This window comes from Ovis canadensis, chromosome 2 (genome assembly GCF_042477335.2).
Source record: "Ovis canadensis isolate MfBH-ARS-UI-01 breed Bighorn chromosome 2, ARS-UI_OviCan_v2, whole genome shotgun sequence".
NCBI lineage: Eukaryota > Metazoa > Chordata > Mammalia > Artiodactyla > Bovidae > Ovis > Ovis canadensis.
In genome coordinates this window covers 217,715,707-217,740,587 of record NC_091246.1, presented here as the reverse complement: position 1 = coordinate 217,740,587, position 24,881 = coordinate 217,715,707, and the positions used below count along the sequence as shown (strand labels likewise).

Genomic DNA, 24,881 nt, shown 5'->3' with positions numbered 1-24,881 from the left:
GAAACCCAGGACCAAATCTGAGACCCATCTCCAAAAGCCAGACAGAAATTTATGGTGCATATTGGAAGTCCTGAGCTCAACCCCAGAGTCATTGCATAATATCATTTTATCCATCTCTTATTTTATTTTAATGTTGACCTGTATGCATTTCCATAAGTTGTTTCAAATTCTATTTGGAATAAGACAAGTTGAAAAAAAGAAAACTACATAAAATATGCATGTCATTTGGTGTCTGTAGGCAGCCTAGCTCAGGATTTCCTCCTGTGTAAATTTTCCAGGCGCTTAATTTTTTCAGAATGAAGGTAGCAGTCCATGGGGTCACTAAGAATCGGACACAACTGAGCGACTTCACTTTCACTTTTCACTTTCATGCATTGGAGAAGGAAATGGCAACCCACGCCACTCCAGTGTTCTTGCCTGGAGAATCCCAGGGACCGGGGAGCCTGGTGGGCTGCCGTCTTTGGGGTCGCACAGAGTCGGACACGACTGAAGTGACTTAGCAGCAGCAGCAGCTCTTGTCCATTGACTACAATCATATCTGTTGGTTACAGTTCAGTATTTGGTCAAATACTCTCTTATAGTATGTTCTAGTTGCTTTGTAACATAGATTCCATAAGTTTTTAAGTCCTTGAAAGTGAAAGTAAAGTCGCTCAGTCGTGTCCGACTCTTTGTGACCCTGTGGACTGTAGACTACCAGGCTTCTCTGTCCATGGGATTCTCCAGGCAAGAATACGGGAGTGGGTTACCATTTCCTTCTCCAGGGGATCTTCCCGACCCAGGGATCGAACTGGGGTTTCCTGCATTGGGGGCAGACGCTTTAACCTCTGAGCCACCAGGGAAGCCCTTTAAGTCCTTAGGTATCTACATACCTTCTCCACAGCACTTAGAATAGTACCTGCCACATAATAGGTATTCAATAGACCTCTACTAAATTAGTAAATGAGCAAATGGCTTAATATGGCCCATGGCTCAATGAAAGGATAAAATTGTTTTAAAACTTCTAGAAAAAGAGAAAAATCAGTTCAACCTTTCTAATAGTCTTTAATCATACGAATCAAAACAACAGGAAATTGGGGAATTTTTTTGTCTAACAGGTTTCCTACAAGAATAAAGAAAGCATTGATGATGTTAAACTGTATGAATATTAAGAGACAGTGTATGCCATGCTTTCAAAATACAGAATTTTACTAGACACAGATTCGTCAACTCTGCAATGTTTCTGTATTGATTTTAAAGTGCTTTTTGGATGAACTTTGAAAGCCATTTGCTGAGTGTGGGATTTTGCATGCTTGGGGTTGTCAATAAATATGTTTTGCTGTAATTATTAACTATATGTTCTTGCACCTGTGGGGACGATGAAGCATCTAATTTCACGTTCAGCAATAAACATGAGAAACTGTCTGCAGGATTCCTCTTTTGATTCCAGCTGCCAACAGCTTGGAATGCTTTGAGTCCGGCTAACTCTACATTCCCTCATTAGCTGGTGTCCCCATTTATTTTTCTGCCTAAATGGGTAGAAAAGTCATTTTGTTTAGCTCATTCGGATCTGTTGAGAAAGATACCAGCAAATCAACACCTGTCACTTTTCAGTAAATCCTAAGAGGCACTGGGGCTTTGTAGCAGATTTGCCTTGGCAGGAAACAAAATGCTTGAGGGTTGCAGTAAATGACTGGATTCTCTGAAACTGCCATCTCCTCCCTTAACGTGGAGAATGAGCATCAGTCTATTATGGACATAATCCAAATCACTTTTAAGATAATAAAATTTAATTATGTATTCTTAAAAACTGAGAACCCACCAATTGTTGTTAACAAGCTTTTCCTCATTTGTAGCTAGTGAGTTAAATTTGTTGAGGCTATTTTTCCAACAGTTAATTTTTTAAACACCATTTTATTTTTAGTTAAGTAGCTTTGGTATAACATTGCTTTTAGTGGTAGATTAAATACATCCATTATTTTCAACTTTCCTACATTTTGGAAACCAGGAACTAAATTCCTGGGTTTGTCTTTATATAATTGTCATTCTCTGCACCTTAGAGACTTTCTCTGTTTATTATCTATTAGGAGAAGTATTTCCCTCTCATCTCTGAACAGCTGGGCATCTATCTTTGCATTGATTTTTAGGTACCTCTGTGCTTGAGAGCACAAACATGGCAAAGCATTTCAAAATTCATTCTGATTTGGTCAGATCCTGTTTTGAGTTAACTGTTGTGAGTGAGATCGTCCCTTAACAAGGACATTATGGATTTAATGACCTTTATATCCACAAAAGGTTAAACTGACCCCAGAAATCTGCAGTTCATTCTTAAAAAAGTAATTTAAGAACTGACATATTAATTGTTTTGCCATATACCTGATATTTTTCTGTAGCAGTCTCCATGGTTTATCTTTCTTTTTCTTTTCCATGGATTATATTATTTACCTGAACTAAAATATTCTATAAACCAGATAATATTACCAACCCTCCTTCAGTTCAGTTCAGTTCAGTTGCTCAGTCGTGTCCGACTCTTTACAACCCCATGGACTGTAATAAGCCAGGCTTCCCTGTCCATCACCAACTCCCAGAGTTTACTCAAACTCATGTACATTGAGTCAGTGATGCCATCCAACCATTTCATCCTCTGTCATCCCCTTCCCTTCCTGCCTTCAATTTTTCCCAGCATCAGGGTCTTTTCCAAGAAGTCAGTTCTTCGCATCAAAGGTGGCCAAAGTAATGGAGTTTCAGCTTCAGCATCAGTCCTTCCAATGAATATTCAGGACTGATTTCCTTCAGGATGGACTGGTTGGATCTCCTTGCAGTCCAAGGCACCCTCCAGAGCCTTCTCCAATACCACAGTTCAAAAGCATCAATTCTTCAGTGCTCAGCTTTGTTTATAGTCCAACTCTCATATCCATACATGACCATTGGAAAAACCATAGCCTTGACTAGACGGACCTTTGTTGGCAAAGTAATGTCTCTGCTTTTTAATATGCTGTTTAGGTTGGTCATAACTTCCCTTCCAAAGAGCAAGTGCCATTCAATTATTTCATGGCCACAGTCACCATCTGCAATGATTTTGGAGCCCCCCAAAATAAAGTCTGTCACTGTTTCCACGGTTTCCCCATCTATTTGCCATGAAGTGATGAGAACGTATGCCATAATCTTAGTTTTATGAATGCTGAGCCTCAAACCAACTTTTTCACTCTCCTCTTTCACTTTTATCGAGAGGGTCTCTAGATCTTCTTCTCTTTCTGCCATAAGGATAGTGTCATCTGCACATCTGAGGTTATTGATATTTCTCCTGGCAATTTTGATTCCAATTTGTGCTTCATCCAACCTGGTGTTTCTCATGATATACTCTGCATATAAGTTAAATAAGCAGGGTGACCATATACACCCTTGATGTACTCCTTTCCCAGTCTGAAACCAGTCTTTTGCTCCATATCCAGTTCTAACTGTTGCTTCTTTACCTGCATAGAGGTTTCTCAGGAGGCAGGTAACGTAGTCTGGTATTCCCATCTCTTAAAGAATTTTCCAGAGTTTGCTGTGGTCCACACAGTCAAAGGCTTTGGCATAGTCAATAAAGCAGAAGTAGATGTTTTTCTCGAACTCTCTTGCTTTTTCAGTGATACAAGGGATGTTGGCAATTTGATCCTCTGCCTTTTTACATCCAGCTTGAACATCTGTAAGTTCATGGTTCATATACTATTGAAGCCTGGCTAGGAGAATTTAGAGCATTACTTTACTAGCATGTGAGATGAGTGCAATTGTGTGGTAGTTTGACCTTTTTTGGGGGATTGGAATGAAAACTGACCTTTTCCAGTCCTGTAGCCCAGGAAATGAAGCACAAAGAGTTTAAGCAGCTTTCCCAAAGTTACACAGCAAGTCAACAGTGAAGACATACTTTAAACCCAAGAAATCCAGATTTTACTCATGATACTCCTATTATCTCACTTGGCTATAGAATAGAAAAGTATGCATATATATACGTTGACTCATTTCCCTGAAGCCTATACCATGCTTACTGTCACAAACCACTGTGATCAATGCCATAAAATTCCATAGACTATATGTAGGTGACTTTTTGGTAGATCATGTACAAAGTAATAGCTTTGCCAGATGACAAGTTGCTCCTAGTTGTAGCTACACAGCTGTTTTAGAACTCACTGCCTGTCTCTTTTTAAGCCTTATCCAAATAGAGATTTCTGGCAAGGATTCTCTGTTTTACTTTGAGTCAGTCAGAATTGCTATTATTATAGATCTTGACCTCAGTTGACTTTAAAGTATTGTCTAACCTTCAACAGAATTACTCTGTACTCTGGGAGAGTTGGGTTTGTCTTCAAATAAGAAAATACTGTTCACACACTGCTGATGAGATTTGCATTGTGAATGGTATTTGCAGCCATAACGGTGATGATGCACAGACTCCATCAGGCCCATGAATCAACTGAAATTATTTGCAAGTTATCTAATTGGAGTTACGGGTGTGTGATAATTAAATACAGATATAAATTCTTTACTACTTCTCCCACTGAGAGGTGGAGTTTAATTTCTCCCTCTCCTTGAATCTGAGCTTGCCTTATTGGTGTATTTGACCAATTTCATTGGGGAGAAGAAAGTGATAAACTGGGAATTCCAAGGATGGGTCTTAAAACAAGAGCTTCCACTTAGGTCTTTCATTTGCTTACTCTGGGGGAACCCAGCTACCTTGTGAGAACTTCAACTTCCCTGAAATCACATGTTGTAGATGCCAAATATAGGTGCTCTGGTCAGCAGTCTCCACTGAGTCCAAGCTTCCATTCATTCTTACTATCTATTGAGTGATGCCAGTGTGGACCTTCAAAACCAACCCAACTACAATCTGAGTACACAAAGTGGCCTCATGCAGTGCCACAAAAACAGATGAGTCATACAGCCAAGTCTGTTCCAAATATCTAACCTACAAAATTATGAGATACAATAAAACATTGTTTAAAGCCACTGAGTTTGGGAGTAGTTTGTTATGCAGCAATGGATGAATAACCACAACAGAAAATGATAGATGGCTCTGCCACAAAGGAATCAAATATGACATTCTACCATCACATAACCTCAAAGTCCCCAGGCTCTAAAGAAGTCAGTTCACATTTAAAAGCAGATTTCACATCCATTTTGGGATTCAACTCAATAAACATGGGTTTCTGACTCTACTCTATTGCTGGCCACTCAGAGTAAATGCCCAATGTATTCAGAAATGAGTCCAGGGACTTCCTTGAGGGTCCAGTGGTTAAGTATCCACTTTCCAATGTGAGCTCAATCCCTGGTTGGGGAACTAAGATCCCACATGTCTAGGGGCAATTAAGCCCACAGGCACAACTACCGAGCCTGTGTGCTCTGGACCTCATGTGCTAAGACAAGACCTAAAACAGCCAAATAAATAAATAAATATTTTTTAAAAAGAAAAGAGTCCATACAAGCTGACTGCTTTCTTGGAAGAATTCTTTATCCCTTGGCCAATTAAAAGAGCTTCAGCTCCCATAGCTTCTGACCATAATTCATATTTTCATTGACATCTTCACCTGGACACAAAAATCAGTTCATGCAACTAAATAAGTATTCAGACAACGTCCAATTCTTTCATCTGCATTTCCTCCCTGTCTGCCCTCCTCTGTCAACTTCTTGGATCCACCCCTTGCTCTCATTGATTCTCTCCTCTACAGCTCCATCTCCTTCCCAAACATGCTGCTTCTTTCTGCCTCCTCCGCTTCTTTCTGCCTCCTCCTTTCACTTCTGTTTGACCTCAGGCAGTCTCTTTGCCTCTCCTCATATTTGTAAATTAGGGATGCAGTGAACATTAAAATTAGGTCATGTGTGCATGCTAAGTTATTCAGTCATGTCCAACTCTTTGCAGCCCTCTGGACCTGGCTATGGTTTTTCCAGTAGTCATGTATGGATGTGAGAGTTGGACTGTGAAGAAGGCTGAGCGCCGAAGAATTGATGCTTTTGAACTGTGGTGTTGGAGAAGACTTTTGAGAGTCCCTTGGACTGCAAGGAGATCCAACCAGTCCATTCTGAAGGAGATCAGCCCTGGGATTTCTTTGGAAGGAATGATGCTAAAGCTGAAACTCCAGTACTTTGGCCACGTCATGTGAAGAGTTGACTCATTGGAAAAGATTCTTATGCTAGGAGGGATTGGGGGCAGGAGGAGAAGGGGATGACAGAGGATGAGATGGCTGGATGGCATCACTGACTCGATGGACATGCGTCTGAGTGAACTCTGGGAGTTGGTGATGGACAGGGAGGCCTGGCATGCTGCCATTCATGGGGTCGCAAGGAGTCGGACAGACTGAGCAACTGAACTGAACTGAACTGAACTGGACCTGGTAAACTGCCAGGCTGCTCTGTCTATGGGATTCTCTAGGCAAGGACACTAGAGTGGGTTGCCATGCCCTTCTCCAGGGGATCTTCCTAACCCAGGGGTCAAACCTGTATCTCTTGTGTCCTGCATTGGCTGGTGGATTCTTTACCACCAGTGCCACCTGCATCACATAATTTAAACATGAGCATAGGATACAGAGTAAGTGCTCAAAATATTTTCACCTTATTAAAACATCATTACTAATATCCTTCAGCCTAAAGCAATAGTGAACTTGACACTCAACTCATGCCAACACAGGCCAACAAACACTTGTCTGACTACAACTACTACAACATGTCAAAACTCCTTCTCATAAAAATCTAAATTCCATTTGGGATCATTCAGGATCACTTCTACCATAATCAAAACCTTCAAATCAAAGTAACCACACTTCCCACGAAAACAGTGTGCCATGGTGTGAATAAGTATAATGTCCAACCCTAGTATGCAAAGAAATTATCTATCAAACTGTCACTGAGGTCATTCCAGAAATCCAAATTAATTGTGCAACAAAATTACTCTTTTTAATTTCATAGTTTTGTTCAATATGATTGCATTATTTCTAATGGACATATCAAAATTATTTTAAATTGAATTAATCTGATTAGCAAAATATTAAAATTTATTAGGACTTCCCATTTGGCCCTAGTGGTAAAGAAGCATACTATGATACTGAAATACATTTTTGTATCAACCAAGAAAAATATTCTTCCTAGAATACTTTTTAATAAAAATTCAGAGATCTTTAAACATTTTAACATTATGTGAATTTCACTTTTTATAATACGATAAGGTCAGTAATAACTATTAGAATTTCCCCTTTAGGATTCTTTTCCTCTCAGAATATAACAGATATTGAATAAGATGAGTACTTACTAATAACCAATTTGTAAAAATAAACATACAGCTGCCCACTAGACTTCTCTATTCAGATGTTCCAAAAAATAACATCAACAACAATCATAATAATGACTGAAACTTGCCACAGCACTTACACTGTACTCAGCACTATTTGAAGTACTTAATTTACATTTTCTCAATCTTATCATCACAGCTATCATTGCAACAAGCCTATGTATTGGCATTACTATTCCCATTTTATAAGGGAAACTGAAGTATGAAAAGTTTAAATAATCTACTCAGGATAACACAACTATTGAGTGTCAGAGCCTGGATTTAAACCCAAGAAGACTCCAAAGTCTGGCTTTTAACCACTGCTTATACACCTGACCTGCCTCTTGAGAAACATGTATGCAGGTCAGGAAGCAACAGTTACAAGTGGGCATGGAACAACAGACTGGTTCCAAATAGAAAAAGGAGTATGTCAAGGCTGTATATTGTCACCCTGCTTATTTGACTTATATGCAGAGTACATCATGAGAAACACTGGGTAGGAGGAAGCACACGCTGGAATCAAGATTGCCAGGAGAAATATCAATAACCTCAGATATTCAAATGACACCACCCTTATGGCAGAAAGTGAAGAAGAACTAAAGAGCCTCTTGATGACAGTGAAAGAGAAGAGTGACAAAGTTGGCTTAAAGCTCAACATTCAGAAAACTAAGATCATGGCATCCGATCCCATCACTTCATGGCAAGTAGATGGGGAAACAATGGAAACAGTGACAGACTTTATTTTGGGGGGCTCCAAAATCACTGCAGATGGTGACCACAGCCATGAAATTAAAAGATGCTTACTCCTTGGAAGGAAAATTATGACCAACCTAGACAGCATATTAAAAAGCAGAGACATTACTTTGTCAACAAAGGTCCATCTAGTCAAGGCTATGTTTTTTCCAGTAGTCATGTATGGATGTGAGAGTTGGACTATAAAGAAACCTGAGTGCAGAAGAATTGATGCTTTTGAACTGTGGTGTTGGAGAAGACTCTTGAGGGTCCCTTGGACTAAAAGGAGATCCAACTAGTCCATCCTAAAGGAGATCAGTCCTAGGTATTCATTGGAAGGACCGATGTTGAAGCTGAATCTCCATTACTTTGGCCACCTGATGCGAAGAGCTGACTCATTTGAAAAGACCCTGATGCTGGGAAAGATTGAGGGTGGGAGGAGAAGGCAACAACAGAGGATGAGATGGTTGGATGACATCGCTGACTCAGTGGACGTGAGTTTGTGTAAACTCCGGGAGTTGGTGATGGACAGGGAGGCCTAGTGGGCTGCAGTTCATGGGGTCTCAAAGAGTTGGAAACGACTGAGTGACTGAACTGAAACTGAAATACACCATTTCAATTCTGCCTTTCACGGACACCTGAAAATCTCATGCCTAAAACAGAATGTACCATCCTCAACCAACACTCAGCACTAACTCCTGGGTTCATTAATGCCAAAAATATCATATGACCTCTTACCTGTTGCTCAGGCAAACAGGCAGCTCTGAATCTGAGTAACTTCTCTGAGTCATCCAAACACATTATGCCAGTTCTTAGTCCCAAATATTAATACATCATTCTTCTTCTTGCTTTCTCTTTCCTGTGATTCTGTGTGTGTGTGTGTGTGTGTGTGTCCTAGATCAGATCACTGTATTTGCCTCTTAACTACTCTCTGCCTCCAATCCTAGTTCATTCGGTCCAGTCTCAATTCTGCAGTCAAAGTGACTTTCTCTAAAATACTGAAGCAATTGTCACCTTCTAACTTAAAAAAACACTTCAGCAGCTTCCTGCTATCCTTAGCCAAGTGTCCAAATTCTCTAACATGGCTTCCAGGGCACTTAGGTCTTAGTCTGAGCTATTTCTCAGCCTTACCATCAACCCTGCATGCACAATGCTCCAGCCACACTCAGCTGCCTTCAGTTTTTCAAACTCAATATATTTCCTTGCCTCGGGGTCTTCATACATATTATTTTCATTGTGCATACACACTGTAGAACACACCACACTTCTTCACCTGGAAAATTCTTACTTATCCCCCGGGGTTCCAGTTTAGATGTTCCTTATGGAAGCCTGCCAGGATCCACCCAGGCAAGTGTTCACACAGACCCTGAGCTTTCTTATGACAGCATTAATCAAGTTCCACTATAGTAGTTATCTTTAAATTCCCTTCATCCACCTCTAAACTATAAGCTTCATTAGTCCAAATCTACTCTTTTATTTATAAATACTCAATAAATGTTTGTGAATTTAATTAATGAATTTAAGACACAAAGCACTAAAGAAAGGTGACATAGATATTCTATGTATAAGAAACTACACACTCCAAAATTGTCTATTTTCTGCCAGAAAATAGAGTTGCCTGACTATATGAAATATTCTAAAACAAGCCATTAAAAAGATGAAAAATGATAAGTGAGTGGTCATGAACAAACTATAATGGAGAAAGAATAAAGGAAGGTACAGATTAAATATAACTTTTGGAGGTTGATAAACATCTAACATGGTTAGATAGCACCACTGACTCAGTTGACATGATCTGAGCAAACTCTAGGATATGGTGAAGGACAGGAAAGCCTGGCGTGCTGCAGTCCATGGGGTCACAAAGAGTGAGGCACCATGGTCACAGAGATATACATAAGTATTGATAAGATTACTGAAATAACTAAGATTGAAGAGGATTTTTTGGATTTATAATAATCTTGAGGGGAAAGTTGACTGAAGATTTTGGAAAGTTAGTGTTTTCAGGATTTCCTTTACAAGCTTTTCAGCCCCCTGAATATATGAACAGTGAAGTTAAGACTGGAGGCCCTATGTAAACTGGGCCTCCCTTAAGCCAAGGGAGGAGATAGGAACTTATAATTCAAAAGGAGGACCGGAAAACAATTATTCTGATGAAGCACTTCGCACCACAATCATTTTTTGGAGTCAAAACTGTGTGGAAGCTATAATTCTGAACACCTATTAGGTTCCAGGCATGTAATAGTCAATAGAACAAGTATGTCCCTACCTTCCATAGATCTGCATAAGAATCAGAGCCGCGAAACTGGCTCTCAGCTTTAGCTTTCAGGTGGAAGAATAGGTGCTGAGATGATCTGAAATAATTTATAGCGGAATAGCCCCAATAGATCAAAGGAAATCATCATTCATTAAAAGCAACCCTGTCTTAATGACATTAGTACAAATATAGAAACCAACAAATCATATGTTTCATGTATTTCTAAAAATATCTGTTTGAACTCACCTTTCCAGAGAGATTAGCATGGCAAAACCCAAACAGGGTAAGCCAAGGACCGTTCTCTGAGAAATCAGTCTACAAAGTACCATCTGTTTACATTTAGAAGTCCCTGAGTGCATGAGAGCTAAGTCACCACAGCTGTGTTCAACTTTGCAACCCTATGGACTGTAGCCCGCCAGGCTCCTCTGTCCATGGGATTCTCCAGGCAAGAATATTGGAGTGGGTTGCCATGCCCTCATCCAGGGGATCTTCCTGACCCAAGGATTAAACCCAGGTCTCCTGTGGCTCCTGATTTACAGGTAGATTCTTTACTGCTGAGCCACCCAGGAAGCCCTTATAAGTCCCTATGGCCCCACAGATCCATAGATTTCAACAGAATCAGACTCTAGTGTGACCGAGTTACTTCTGAAAAGAATAGGACTTCACAGAGTACATCAAGGCATGTAATGATAGATTTAGCACAGGGTAATATTTTTTTGCTCTAGAGGCTCGCCCAGCATTGTGAAAGTTAGTATTGCTTTGTCTTATTGTGAGATAATGAATAAAGTATGAGCTTAATTTGCATCAAATACTTGTGCCTCATGGTTTTGAAAATCTCTGAAAACTCCTACTCATTCACATCTTACTGCAATGAGACCATTTTCCCCCTGAAGCTCCCTATATATTTTAATTATGAGTGGGAAGGAAAGTGTATCAAACCTGGCAAATAATATGACATTATGTCCTTAGTTTAATTGGAAAACATTCTTTAAAAAGGATCCATATGTAAATCCTCTTGAATGGAGAGATTAAAATAAATGTTACAGTCTAATTAAATTATTTCATATAAATTTCCTTTGCAGCATTCTATGTGGAAATTTGTAAAGAGTTATGGGAAACACTTAGCAGAATATTTCTGTTATGCTAATGACCTCAATGCCCCACTATATTTCATCCTTCAGGACCTTGCATAGGCAGGTAGAAGAGAGACTATGAAAGAGATTACTGAATGTGCTTAAATTTCAGAAAGAAAAATGCAATTATCTGGACACTGGATATTAGAATGTATTTTTATTAATAAAATACATACATTTTCTAATTATTTCTTTTTTAATAACTTGCTTTGAACTTTAAGATTCTTTCTCTTTTCTATGTACTCATATCTTGGTCTTCATTGCAGCTGCCAACAGCACTAAGATTTGTGTGGGAATATGTCATTTGGGACACAGCATCTTTGACTTTTTTTGTGTGTGAGACTGCTGTGTTGCTTCCTTTGATGAACAGAAGCACTTCTCTGGTGTTTGTGTGTTTCTTCTAGGAAACACCTTACAGAAATAATTAGCTAGGCTGGTAGTTTCAGGAGAGAAAGTGAACCTTTACTGCTATCAGAAAAGCCTATTTTTTGTTTTGGTCAACAATCAATAGTTTTCTTTGTGAACACAAGTCCTTTATAAAATGAAAGTTGTAAAGACTCTAAAAATGATCTTTCAAAAACAAGGGGCTCTCACAAATGGTGCAAATTTTGATTTGCTGAGGTTTTGTGTTGTTTTTTTTTTTCCATTACTGCATGAGCTCAACAGCTGTAGGTACTTAAACTCTCTTCCTGGAACCCTTGCACCCTACATTATGCACAAGAGAAGTAGGGACAATTATTACCAATTTTTCACAGAACCTAGGGAGCCACTCAGGAGGATAGACATTCTTGTTCCTGCCACATTCCCTTCGCACTCACCAACTGCAACAGCATCTCATAAAATAGCACAATAATATTCACCAGGGAAAATAGAATTTTTATATATAAGAACAAAGGAAAAGGAAACAGAGAAAGAAGGGAAAGAAAGTTAAGCCAGTCTTTTTCTAGCTAAGGTTGTCTAGAATGATATGTAATGAAAGGTCTTTGTGGATTTGATTGGGTGTGTGTGAGTATTCGTGGCACCTGTGCCTGCAGGGGGGCCGCACCAGCAGCCAAATGGTAATACTGGTGTGTAATTACAGAGCACTTAACTGCATTCAGCCTTGGTTTGTTTCTCTGATAATTTCCACTTTCATTGTTCAAGAGGCTGTGGACACTGTGGAAGCTGAGGTTCAAGTACCTGCAGCTGTTGAGATACACGAATGTAGTAGCTGTTTTTAAAAGTTTCCAGTAGGAATGCTGTTTAAGAGGAAAGTTTAACAGAAGTACAGTTAAAATATTCTACTTACCTTTCCAAAGCCATAAAATCCTCCATCTTTAACTGGATCATTCTTTAGTCCTCTTTCTTCTTCCTTTCACAAGCTGGCTAAGCTCTCTCTTCACCCCACCACTAGAGCTGGTCCTCCTTCCCTGCTATTAAATTCTCAGTGTGGAAAAAGCTACTTCAATTCCTGTTCCCCTCTACAGACATAGCCCCATGTTGTATGCAGTTGTGATATATAACAGATTCAGACATTTTTTAATGTGTTAACCTGTTTATATAAAAAATACAAATATTCCAAAGGGACAAAGACTTGCCAAATCTGAACACAAATCTGCTTCATTTGCTTCCATTTCCCTCCTCCAACCAAACTGTTGAATACAGTATTTGTATTTAGTTTTCTTAAAGGTTGGAATATTGGAAAACACAAAGGTAACACAAGCAAAAATTAATATAATTTCATTTTCAGCACCTTTGGAGAGAGTGTATGTCATCTGTTTTCCCAAAACCCTAAATTTCAGGAACAAAAATATAGGGATTATTTAGAAACAATACTGCTTAATTATTACTCTACCATTTTATCATATTTTAGAAATAGCCTGTTCAAATTAATATAAAAATTGAGAGCTTTTATTAAATTTCCACAGTATGAACCTTAACTATTGCTTCCCTGATAGCTCAGTTGGTAAAGAATCCACCTGCAATGCAGGAGACCCTGGTTCGACTCCTGGGTCAGGAAGATCCACTGGAGAAGAGATAGGCTACCCATGCCAGTATTCTTGGGCTTCCCTTGTGCCTCAGCTGGTAAAGAATCCACCTGCAATGCGGGAGATCTGGGTTCGATCCTTGGGTTGGGAAGATCCCCTTGAGAAGGGGAAGGCTACCCACTCTAGTATTCTGGCCTGGAGAATTCCGTGGACTGTATAGTCCATGGGGTCACAAAGAGTTGGACACAACTGAGTGACTTTCACTTTCAATTGCTTTGAATATTTGGTACTTTCAGCAAGCAATTCTGTTTGTTTCAAATTATGAGTTAACATTTTTAAATTGGTTACTAACAGTGTGCTTACTTTTGTCCAAAGTGTAATTGTTCTCTTCCTCTGAGTGTGCATATACATATGTGTATTTAGATAGTTGGTGATAGATATTAATAGATTGATTGATAGAGGATAGATGGGAGTAAGCAATAATAAATCAAATGGGATAAAATATTACCAATAGGTAAATCTGGATAAAATCTGAGCAATTTTTATGTTTGCAATTTTTTAAGTCCAAAATTCTTTCCAAATAAAAAGTTTTGAAATTTCTGTGTGATTCAAACACGTACAACCAAAAATTCAGTCTCAACCTCTGCCCTTAGTCCTTTCTCTTCAAACATAGCCTGAGCTCCAGTTATACCACACTACTTGTAATTTCTTCAGATTAACGTGCTTATCCTCTTATCTACCTGGAGAATGACAACACATGGTACAAGACAGGGCGTCTCGCCAGAAAAGCATTTCCCTGATCTCTGCAGGCAAGTGTTTTCTTCATCATAAGAAATGAATTCTTTTACATATCTGTCTTCATCAAAATACAAGATTAAAAAAAAAACGAAACTGCATTCTTTTGTGACTCTGGGCATTTTGGTATTTGAGTTTCTTTATCTGTAATGTGGAGATGGTAGCACCTACTCATAGGGATATTTTGAGGATTAAATGGGTTACCTCATATAAAGGACTTAGAACCACCTGAGGAGTAGCAGGTAGTTACCAATAGCAGGTAATGTTACCAGTAGTTACTTATTATGCTGGTACTCGTGATGCGATGGTGTAAAGTAATACAGCATCAGAAAAGTACTAGACTAGTCAGTGTAGGAGGGATCATAGTGTATTATACACTAAAACTTTCATAAACTCATTAAATATTTTCAGGAGAATGAATGGATGACCAGGGAGTGCACTGCCATGATCTTGTGGGGAAGAAGTAATGAAGGTCTCAACCAAGGCCATAGAAAGAAGGAAATAAGATAAAATCAATTCTGAAAGACTTGGTGCAGATCTACATCAAGGGAAGGGATAAAAGTCATGTTGTCCTCATTGTCTTAGAAACTTTACAAATCCACATCTTAGGTGGTATTTCTAGGCTAGCTGTGGTATCACTGCGGCCCTTGATACTGTCTATCAGACAATATGGATTAGCCTCTGACTGCCTTCAAATACTTTTCTCTGTGTTCCACAAGACATTTTTTTAAGCTTAATTTATTATATATGCATGGAAATCTTTGGTTAGTATGTGATTTTCATTCATTCATTCAGTCGCTCAGTCGTGTCTGACTCTCTGAGACCCCATGAATCACAGCACGCCAGGCCTCCCTGTCCGTCACCAACTCCCAGAGTTCACTCAGACTCACATCCATCGAGTCAGTGATGCCATCCAGCCACCTCATCCTCTGTTGTCCCCTTCTCTTCCCGCCCCGAATCCCTCCCAGCATCAGAGTCTTTTCCAATGAGTCAACTCTTCTCATGAGGTGGCCAAAGTGCTGGAGTTTCAGTTTTAGCATCATTCCTTCCAAAGAAATCCCAGAGCTTATGTCCTTCAGAATGGACTGATTAGATCTCCTTGTGATTTTAGCTATATATTTGAAAGAATCTGGGCATGTTGTACTGGTCCAGGGGTTAAGAATCTGCCTGCCAATGCAGAGGACGTGGATTTGATCTCTGGAAGGGAAACTAAGAGCCTATATGCTATGGAGCAACTAAGCCAGTGCACCACAACTACTGAAGCTCATGCAAGTTGGAGCCCATGTGCCATAACCAGAGAATCTGTTATGATCTTTGTTGCACTGCAACAAAAGATCTCGCATGACACGACGAAGATCCTGCATGTTGCAACTAAGACCTAATGCAGCCACATAAATATCTAAAAAAAAGAAAGTATACAGATCAAAGGAAGTATATAACCACGTAACAAGGGAATGAATTTTTAAGGAGATTTATAAGCAAGGAATAGGAGGAGGAAAAAAAGAGAAATTAACAGCTTAAGCTTCATTATGTTTAATATTAATTTGCTCATACCCTATAGGGCTTTGTGTGGAAAAAAGAATAAAAAAAGATATAATCCTGGCACCAAGCCCTGTTTCATCAGAGAAATGAACAGATTTTGTGGATCAATGCAAAGATAAATGAATCAATAAATGTGAGAATACCACTGTCTTATCTCTCAATAGTATTTTATTTAAAAGTTCACAATTAGAGCACTTGTAATAACACAAAAAGTTTAAAAGTGACAAAGGCTGCCCTGTAGCAAAGATTTTTCTTGTATGGAGAAGGAACAAGGACTTTGTGCCTAAAATGTATAAAACTTAACATTGTATCAGGGGACTCAGTAGATTAACAGAATCTCTCCTCTGAAGGGAATGAACATAACTTCCAAGTTATTCCAAAGTGGGCAGAAAGGAGGGGTATGGGAGAGATGGCATAAATCTGAAGATTTCACTTGGCTCAGGTTAAAAATCCAAAGAGAAACAAGAACAAAACCTCGGTGGTATCCACCATCTGCTGACATACTACAAAACACAAAATTGCAAACCGGTATCCTTTTAATAAATCCATACTTTAAAGACCTCTGCTACACTTCTCAATTTCAGCTCTGTGGGAGGGGATGATGATATTCCTGTATAAGCCAGAGAGAATGATTATTGAAAAGAAACAATACACAAACATCACGATGGAGGAGTTCTTAAATTAAATCCATATTTCATTTGAACCATTTTTAGAGTATTCTGCCTTGTTATATGAAAGTGTCCTGAGTATGGCAGACGCTATTTAAAAATGGCAATAGTGTCTGTAAAGGATATATAGAAAGAGTTCAGAAGACAGAGCAGCAATTTTTTCTACCTTGATCATCATTAATCAGCACTATACAATGTTAGCTGCAAAGAAGCACGTAGATAAACTTGGCCCACCAAAAATAAGGCATTAATAAGCAAAGGCTCTCATGAAGAACAGTGACTTGGGGAGGACTCTCTAAGTAAAATTTTTTAAAGGTGACTGACAACAATTTAATTGTGAGAGAAAAGAATATTAAGGCACACCTAAGTACACTGAAATAAAGTTTGATATCAATATTTGTTTCTAGGAAAGAAAGCTGCAAATCAGTTCCTTTAGATAAAAAGTGGCTTAGGTTGATTTAAGAATGGAGACAGAGTGTCTCTATCTCTCTATAGTTTTTTCCCAGCACTGTACTGCCTGTAGTGGAAGAGACTCTTGGAGTCCACATTGCGAGCTTTCTTCACAGCTTCAGCAAAAAGTTTGGTCACCTGAAAATATGAAGTTAGGAATCTTAGCAACACACATGAAATGAAAGTGAATGTTCAATGAAGCAGGAGCAAAAAGTCACAGTTTCTGTTCCTGATTTTCAAAGGGGTATGGCATGAAAGACACAAACATTTTTATTTAATGGGGACTTTCTCCTATATCTCAGACCTCAACATGAATAAGTTTATTTCCCCTCACCATTCACAGAAATTAAAACTGACTCGGGGGAAAAAAATACAATGGCCAGAAATTTATAGGGTCTTTACAAACAGTTCTCCAAGTGATAAATTCGTTGGGTCATGTTCAAGTAGAAGAGAACATGCCTTCAGTAATCATTTCCTTTGGACTGGACAAGTGCTTGCACTATATCTGTGCTTTCAATTACCATTACCTGTTGCTTTTATGAGGTGCCTTTCATTTAGACACAATGGAATAAAATTGCATATCATTATTATATGCCATACCACACTTTTTATTTAGAGGATATTTGTATGTGTAATGAGAGAACCATGGTTATCCATGGCTTCTGGTTATCTCAACTCCTTGATCACCAACTGTCTCAGGCCATGACCTACCATAATAGACCATTAATTTAGATTCTATTTAGAAATTCTTCTGCTTTCTGAAAGTTACAAGAAAGAGAAAAGAGAGACGTGTACTCTCAAGAGAGGCACAGAAATAAAAACCCTCGTGTGGACTATGTTTGAGGAAAAGAACATACCTGGAAATTAGTGAGGAGAGCAATTCCACTGTCAACAGCTGTCCTCCGAATCACATAATTATCGTGGACAAATTTAGTGTTGTTATTGGGGAGGTTAATCACCAGGTCAATGCTGCCATCTCTAATCAATCTGAAGAAATAAACAAAATAAATAGAAGCTTGCATGTGATGATGTATATTTTATAATTAGTTTTCAAACTACTAACGTAAATTAGTCTCAAAACCATTCAAGTCAATGGCATACTGAGTTGACTGACACCTGCCCTCCTTTATTTCTAAGTAGAGGTTCAAACTATACACATTCGGGGGCTATAATATTTTTATTGTGTTCTTGAAAGAATGCTGTTGAATGTCTAACTAATCAAATGGAAATATATGTTTTATCTTTAAAATGCTACAGATAGCGAGAATTGGTAATTTGAGAGACAGTTACTTATTTTACAAGAAGGTGGTTCTTCCAGCATCGAAGGCCATTCCACTCCCCACCCCTCACACCCACTTCAGATCAACTTTACTTCACTGTCTGCTTCCTAGTGTCTCAGCTGATGTTATGAAATACAGGCTGCCTGATTTTGAATTAAACCACTTCACATTCTGTTGCTGGGCTGCGATAAACATTAGGAGATATTTAAATGTCAAAAGCAGGAAGCAGTACTAATTCTTGTTTTACAAAGCCCTAAGAAGGGCCTCTGGGCTTCCCTAGTGGCTCAGTAGTAAAGAACCGCCTGCCAATGCAGGAGACACAAGACACGCAGGTTTGATCCCTGGGTTGGGAAGATCCCCTGGAAAAAGAAGTAGCAACCCACTCCAGTATTCTTGCCTGGAAAATTCCACTGGACAGAGGAGCCTGGCGGGTTACAGTCCATGGGGTCACAAAGGGTCGGACACAACTGATGGACTAAAAATGACAACAAAGAAAGGCTTCTAGCATCATTGGAATAATGTGCCTTCTTTTATTAATTTGATGATGATTTGTAGGTTACTTTCTCAAGAGCCCTGACAGATAGTATATCATATACTGTTTGTTAGTTAGGACTTAGCCATCCAGTAGGTTGTAATGTCCTGGAGCAACTGAGAATTTTCTCCTATGTACCTACACCACATAGTTCTGTATGTGTTAATGTGTCAGTGTTTCTGAAGGTTCAGGTAGTGTGCTGAAATAAATGTCTTACAAAACCTAATGAAGAAATAGCCTAAGGCATAATAACCAACCTAATCAAAGAATGGCAAATCAGGCAGTCTAATAGGTGACATTATCATATCTCTCCCCATGGTGCCCTTTAAGTAGCAAGTTCTCAATAAATTGACTGTTTCATTGATGCACAACCTCAGTGAATGCAGCTGGTTAATCTTACACTTGATATACACATATATACACAATGCAAGTTGACATAAAACACAAAGCGCTGCATTACTTTCTTTGGGCCCATGATTCTCATCACTGAGATCTTGGTTGCTGTCTGTCAAAGGAATGGACATTTACTTGGAAATATTTTGAAAGATGCTACATATCACCATGTACATATATGGCATTATGTGTTTTACAATAACAGCAAAGTTCATGAGAAGGAGGCTTTACCGTCATGCACAAATTTCCTCATTTTAAATTGGTTAACTAAAAAGATTTTTAGAAGACTTGCAATAGGGTAAAGTATATTTATATCATGTGTGTGTGCATACTCAGTTGCTCAGTCGCAACTCTTTGTGACCCCACAGACCGTAGCTCGCCAGGCTCCTCTGTCCATGGGATTTTCCACGCAAGAATACTGGATTGGCTTGCTGTTTCCTCTTCCAAGAGATCTTCTTGACCCAGGGATAGAACCGGTGTCTCTATGGCCTCTTACACTGGCAGGTGGATTCTTTGCCACTGAGCCACCTGGCAAACCTCATACTTATATCATATTAGTTCCCAAAGCTAATTCTCCATCTATTTTGTTATCTCAGAATAACCTGCCCAGTTCTTACTTTCTGATGGGTGAGAGGCTGGGGTTCTGTCCTTCTTGAGATGGCCATGCCACTGGGGTAGCAGGTACATTGTTGGCATTGAGCCAGTCAGATGTGGCTTCCGTGGCGAAGAGCTGTATTTAAATTTTTTTTTAAAAGTCAGTTACTGTAGCAGGGAAAAGCTTTCATGAAGCAAAGGGACCCATTGGGACACTTGAGTCATTTAAAACATAGAGCAGGAAAAAATGGTGAATAGGAGATGCAAAATGATGTCAGAAATAGAGATTAAGACAGAATCGATTGTTATAGGCATTTTAAATATTTTTAAAATATTTGCAATAAGAAAAAAATTAATAACCTCAACTATAACTGCTTTTGTAGGAGAGAAAAAGAAAGAGTTATTGGTGACTGAAAATTCAGTTATCAGACCAATAAAGCCTCATGACCACAGGCCCACCTTGAGCCTTGGGACTCATTCTGTTTTACAGAACCAGGCTTTGTGTGCAGATATTCATGGCAAAGAATTTTGCCTATAACTGTTGGAAACTATGACTTCATATGGAAACAGGAAAAGGAAAAAGGGAAAATATATGGAAATCCATTGAAACTTTATCCCAGTTCTGTGTTAGAAAAAGTTTCTAGGTTTTTAGCCAGCAAATTTAGTAAGTTTGTGGTAATTGTGCTAAAACTTAAACTAGTCTTTCTAATTAGTTTATTTCATTGAAGCTTTGAAATTATAAAGTTAGTCATAGTTTTCATATGGAGAGGTCATATCCTGCATGATTTTATTCCCCAATATTCTTAAATATTCTTTTTTGTGGATAGATTGCTGACAGAAAGCAATTAAGAAAAATAATATCACATACCTTGAAGCCTTCATTGTGTAATTGTTCAGCCACACCAAGGAATTGTGGACGGAATGATTGCTGAAATTAAAGGAATTTAACAAAATTCACTTTCTAGATACACGTTATTAATTTAATCATGCAATACAGCATTCTGTTATGCCATAAAAGGAAATGCCATGTGTTGCCTGGTGCTTTATATTCAAAGATGACAAGTTTCATCCTCCTAGAGTGATTATAAACTCTTACTTATTTTCTCATATAGATGAAATTCCATCCACATTGTCTTGCTTTCTACTGTCTTACTTTTTACACCTCAAATTCCTTTACTCATTGTTTAATCTATTGAGTGTCTGAGTATAGAGTCAGATTTACCCCTGGATTTACTTCTGGCTGGATCATTTTCCTGGTTAGAGAAAATTTAAAGTCATCTCTCTCAGGTGCTCAATGCCACATCAGCCTTTTTGGATGTTCTGCCTTTCAACCTGTTCTAATGGCTAAATTCTAAGTTTGGACTGCACTTCAATTCTTAGGCCTTGACCTAGCAATTCATGCAAAGTTCCCTACAAGTCAATCATTTGGAACTCAGTTGGGCATTTACTCTAAAGCAAAGAGTAAAAGAAAAGTCACTAAGCTGCATTTCACTCTGTCTTTACCATGCATTTGTATGAAAAGTTAATGTCTTTGAGCCTCCATTTCCTCGTTTATAAAACAGTGACTCCGATAGTGTATCTACTTCTTGATGGTCCACAATAAATTGGGTGACCTTGACCAACTTACTTAACCTCTCTGTGATATATTTTCCTCAACTGTTAAATAGGAGTAATCGTACAGAGGATGAGACGGTAGGATGGCATCATCAACTCAATGGACATGAGTCTGAGTAAACTCTTGGAGATAGTGAAGGACAGAGAAGCCCAGCGAACTGCAGTCCACGGGGTTACAAAGAGTCAGACACAACTGAGTGACTGAACAACAACAAAATGTCAGAGGGTCCCTGTGAGTATTCAGTGAGTGAAGTCCGCCATAAGCGGTAGTACAGTGGTCATGCTCGATTACACAGTTGTGTCCAGCTCTTTGCAACCCCATGGAATGTAGCCCTCCAGGCTTCTCTGTCCATGGCATGCTCCAGGCAAGAATATTGGAGCAGACTGCCATTTCCTCCTTGGGAAGGGGATCTTCCCAACTCACAGATCGATCAAACTGGGATTTCCCACATTGGCGGATGGATAATCTACCACTGAGCCACGTTGGGAAGCTGTCAATTTAGCACAATTGCTGGCTCATTAATAGTTATCATTAAATGTTATTATTATTAAAATAATTGTTTTTTCAGCCTCACAGAGGCTATATTCCTGTCCCTGCACTCTAGCTCTGAAGCCTGGGTTCCTCTACTGGCTGTCACACTTAGAACACAAACCAGTATCATCCTCATATATGTTTTCCTTCCTACCAGGCTCCCTAGTATTCAATCTTGCTGTTCAGATATTTTCTTAGAATTGTGTGCTCTTCTGAAAACCCCAGCTGGACCCATTCAGTTTCTGGGTCCTGCCTTTCCTGGACTGTCTGTCGCCATCAGGGTTCCTTAATTCTGAACACACTTCCTTCCTGTGACCAAAAGCACATATTTGCAATACAGTGATCAGAGTGGAAGAAAACAAGCTCAGTAGCCTACCCAATCATGAACTTCTGACCTTGATCCCATTAACATGAATGTCTGAGTAACTGAGCTAAACAATATGCAAAATTGTACAATGTTAAAAACATATCCATTCTGCTTCAAATGAGAAATTTTCACTTTTTTTTTGAACTATTTACAAAAGTTTGTAAACAGATGATACAATTTGGTTACTTTTAAAATATTTTATAATCCATTAGAAATTATATTAGTAATGGTTGAGAAAAGTCATGGATATGATCTTATTTCAGTTTTAGAGAAACTAAGAATTGTGATAAAACATCCAGATCCTTGCACAATTTTGATAATGTTCAGCCCACAAAACTTCCTAATACTTGTAGAGGCTTTTTGAGAAAAGATCTAAATCCTAGGTAGAGACCCCAAGACTATGTTCAAATATAAAATCCTTTCAGAATCTGGCCCTCTCAATCCCAGAACTGCAATTTTATGAGAAGAAACTATTGGCAAATAGAAAAGATAAATGCAACAGGATGAATCTCAGCTAAAGCAGGCTCAGGGGTTATTCACAACAGCCTTCTAGAACACAAATTGTAACCATGCCCAAGGCAGTAGCTTTTCATTCCCACTTAGGACCCAACAGGAAGAAATGGGCTTAGATGCAAGAAGTTCATGGATAGATATAAAATTAAATAAGTATAAAATCAGAAAGTAATTCAAGACATTAAGGGAATTTAATGAGTTTTGTGGCAGTTTCTTTAAGAATAGATTAAGCAAAAGATTAGGACAATCTTTTACTCATTTGATTCTGCTTAAAAAGCAAGGGACTGAATTAAATGGCATTTTAGGTTTTCTTGGTGTTTTAGATTTCTTGAAATATAGCAAACACATGTGAAATATTATAAATAAACCTCTGAATTTCATCAAGCACACCTAAAATGGAACATTACCTTATGAACCTCTGCTAAACACACAGCAGACATAAGGAAGCATCAGAGCACACTGGAAGCTCACCATAGAGGTAACCAACACTTTTTGACCTGTTGATACATTAGTCAGGTACTAATCTCAATCTCTTACATTTCCCCCTAGCAAAAAGTCACTAATAATATATGGCCATATGATAACATAACATTGCATCGATTTTCTAGAATACCATTTCACACGTATAATAGTTCTCAAGATGTGGCCTCCAGAGAATCAACATCACCTGGGAATTTGCTTAAATTATGAAAACTTGGGCCTTACCCCTAGATCTATAGAATCAGGAACTCTGGGAGTGGTTCCCAGGGATCTGCAGTTTAACAAACCCGCCAGTGCACATTCACATTCACATTTACATTTAGGGATAGGAAGTAAGAGGGGATAAGAGGACTACCCTTCATTCATTTTGTAATTCAAGGTGAAGATGCGTTAACCTTGGCCAAAGACACTATGAAAAAGGTTGAAGGAGGAGTACCAGACTATAATTTTTTTTTCTTTGCTATTTTAAAGTAAAATAAGTCAGCAAGACCTCTAAGTCCTGCAGACACCAGTCAGAACCTCATTATGGAGCTGTTTCAGTGCTGTCCCCCAAGTGGAAAAGATAAATATTCGACATGACAGTATTGGCAGTTTCCAGCCAGGGAACTACTCTGCCTTCTGGTCTGGGGTGTTGGCTTTCATAGTCGCATTATAAACTTCTATCAAACATGTATTGAACACTTGTGACACATAAAATAGCCTCTCTACAAAAAGAAATTACAGCTGTCAGCTTTCATCTGAGTAGCCCCAGATTTAATAGCTGAATGAAAATACCTGGGTAAGAAACCATTTGTTACTAAAGGTGAAAAGTACAAGCTGATTTATTTCCTGGAAAACATTTGCAAGAAAGGAAGTCCTTTAAAAGTGAAAAAAAAAAAATATATATATATATATATTTCCTCCATTTATCATTTCACATTAATCCAAATTCTGGCTACAGAACCAAAAGCCAGGTTAAGATGGTGTGATGTCTGTGGACTCTACAGGGATGTCAGGATTGACAACTCTATGGTTGTTCATAATGATTCTGTATAGAAGATAAAAGGTTATTCATGTCACTTGGAGTTGTCTTTTTCAAATAAAATTCTTGCTTTGTGTTTCTGAGCCATGCTGAAGCACAGATATCAGGATGAGGGCTGTTTACGAGCATCACTGAATAGCCCAATCAGAGGGCAAAAAACAGCAAGGGCTCTTGATTTGCTCTAGAGTAAATCATTTATTGTTGGAAGAGTGTTCCAGAAACCTTCAAGACAAGGCAGATTGCCCACTCTTAGATACTAAAAATAAATCATGATGGGATGAAAAGAGGCTGGAAATATTGCAAGAAAATCAAAGATGATTTTGTTGCCACATAAACCTACATTATGCCTTTCTTATATTAGGGTCTATGCTTAAAAAGGCTCTTGGTAGACACACAGTGCCTGTAACAGTTAAGTTGACAAGAATCCTTTGATAAAACCTAAATCTTGATTTTTCCCCCTAAATCCTAGTTAGGCAAGATTGATGTTACCAAAATATTTCAAATTTCCCAGGTAATTTGACCATAGGATTAATAGTAAATGGACAGAAACAGTCTGTGTGCATAAAGGGGTAGGATAAGAAAAAGAAAAGAAAGAAAAATTAGGAAAATAAATATAACCAACAAGCGTGTATATACACCCACATGCACATACACACACACACAATCTATTTATTAAATGTTGAAAAGTGGTTGATACTTGCTAGCGATAAACTGCTACTTAAAATATGAGTTAAACAACCAACA

The 24,881-nt window shown here is 38.6% G+C and overlaps 1 protein-coding gene across 1 annotated transcript in view; it reads right to left on the bottom strand.

The window, feature by feature from the left end:
- Positions 1–15,843: 15,843 nt before the first annotated feature.
- The window catches only part of CPS1 (carbamoyl-phosphate synthase 1), a 142,238-nt gene continuing 133,200 nt past the window's right edge, over positions 15,844–24,881 (bottom strand). Inside the window, exons 35-38 of the mRNA XM_069578246.1 lie at positions 20,479–20,538; positions 19,634–19,746; positions 17,669–17,798; positions 15,844–16,949 (exon numbers count right to left, since the gene is read on the bottom strand). Of these exons, the coding sequence (XP_069434347.1) occupies positions 16,851–16,949; positions 17,669–17,798; positions 19,634–19,746; positions 20,479–20,538 (402 nt within the window). The 3' untranslated portion in view covers positions 15,844–16,850. The remainder of the gene's footprint in view (positions 16,950–17,668; positions 17,799–19,633; positions 19,747–20,478; positions 20,539–24,881) is intronic.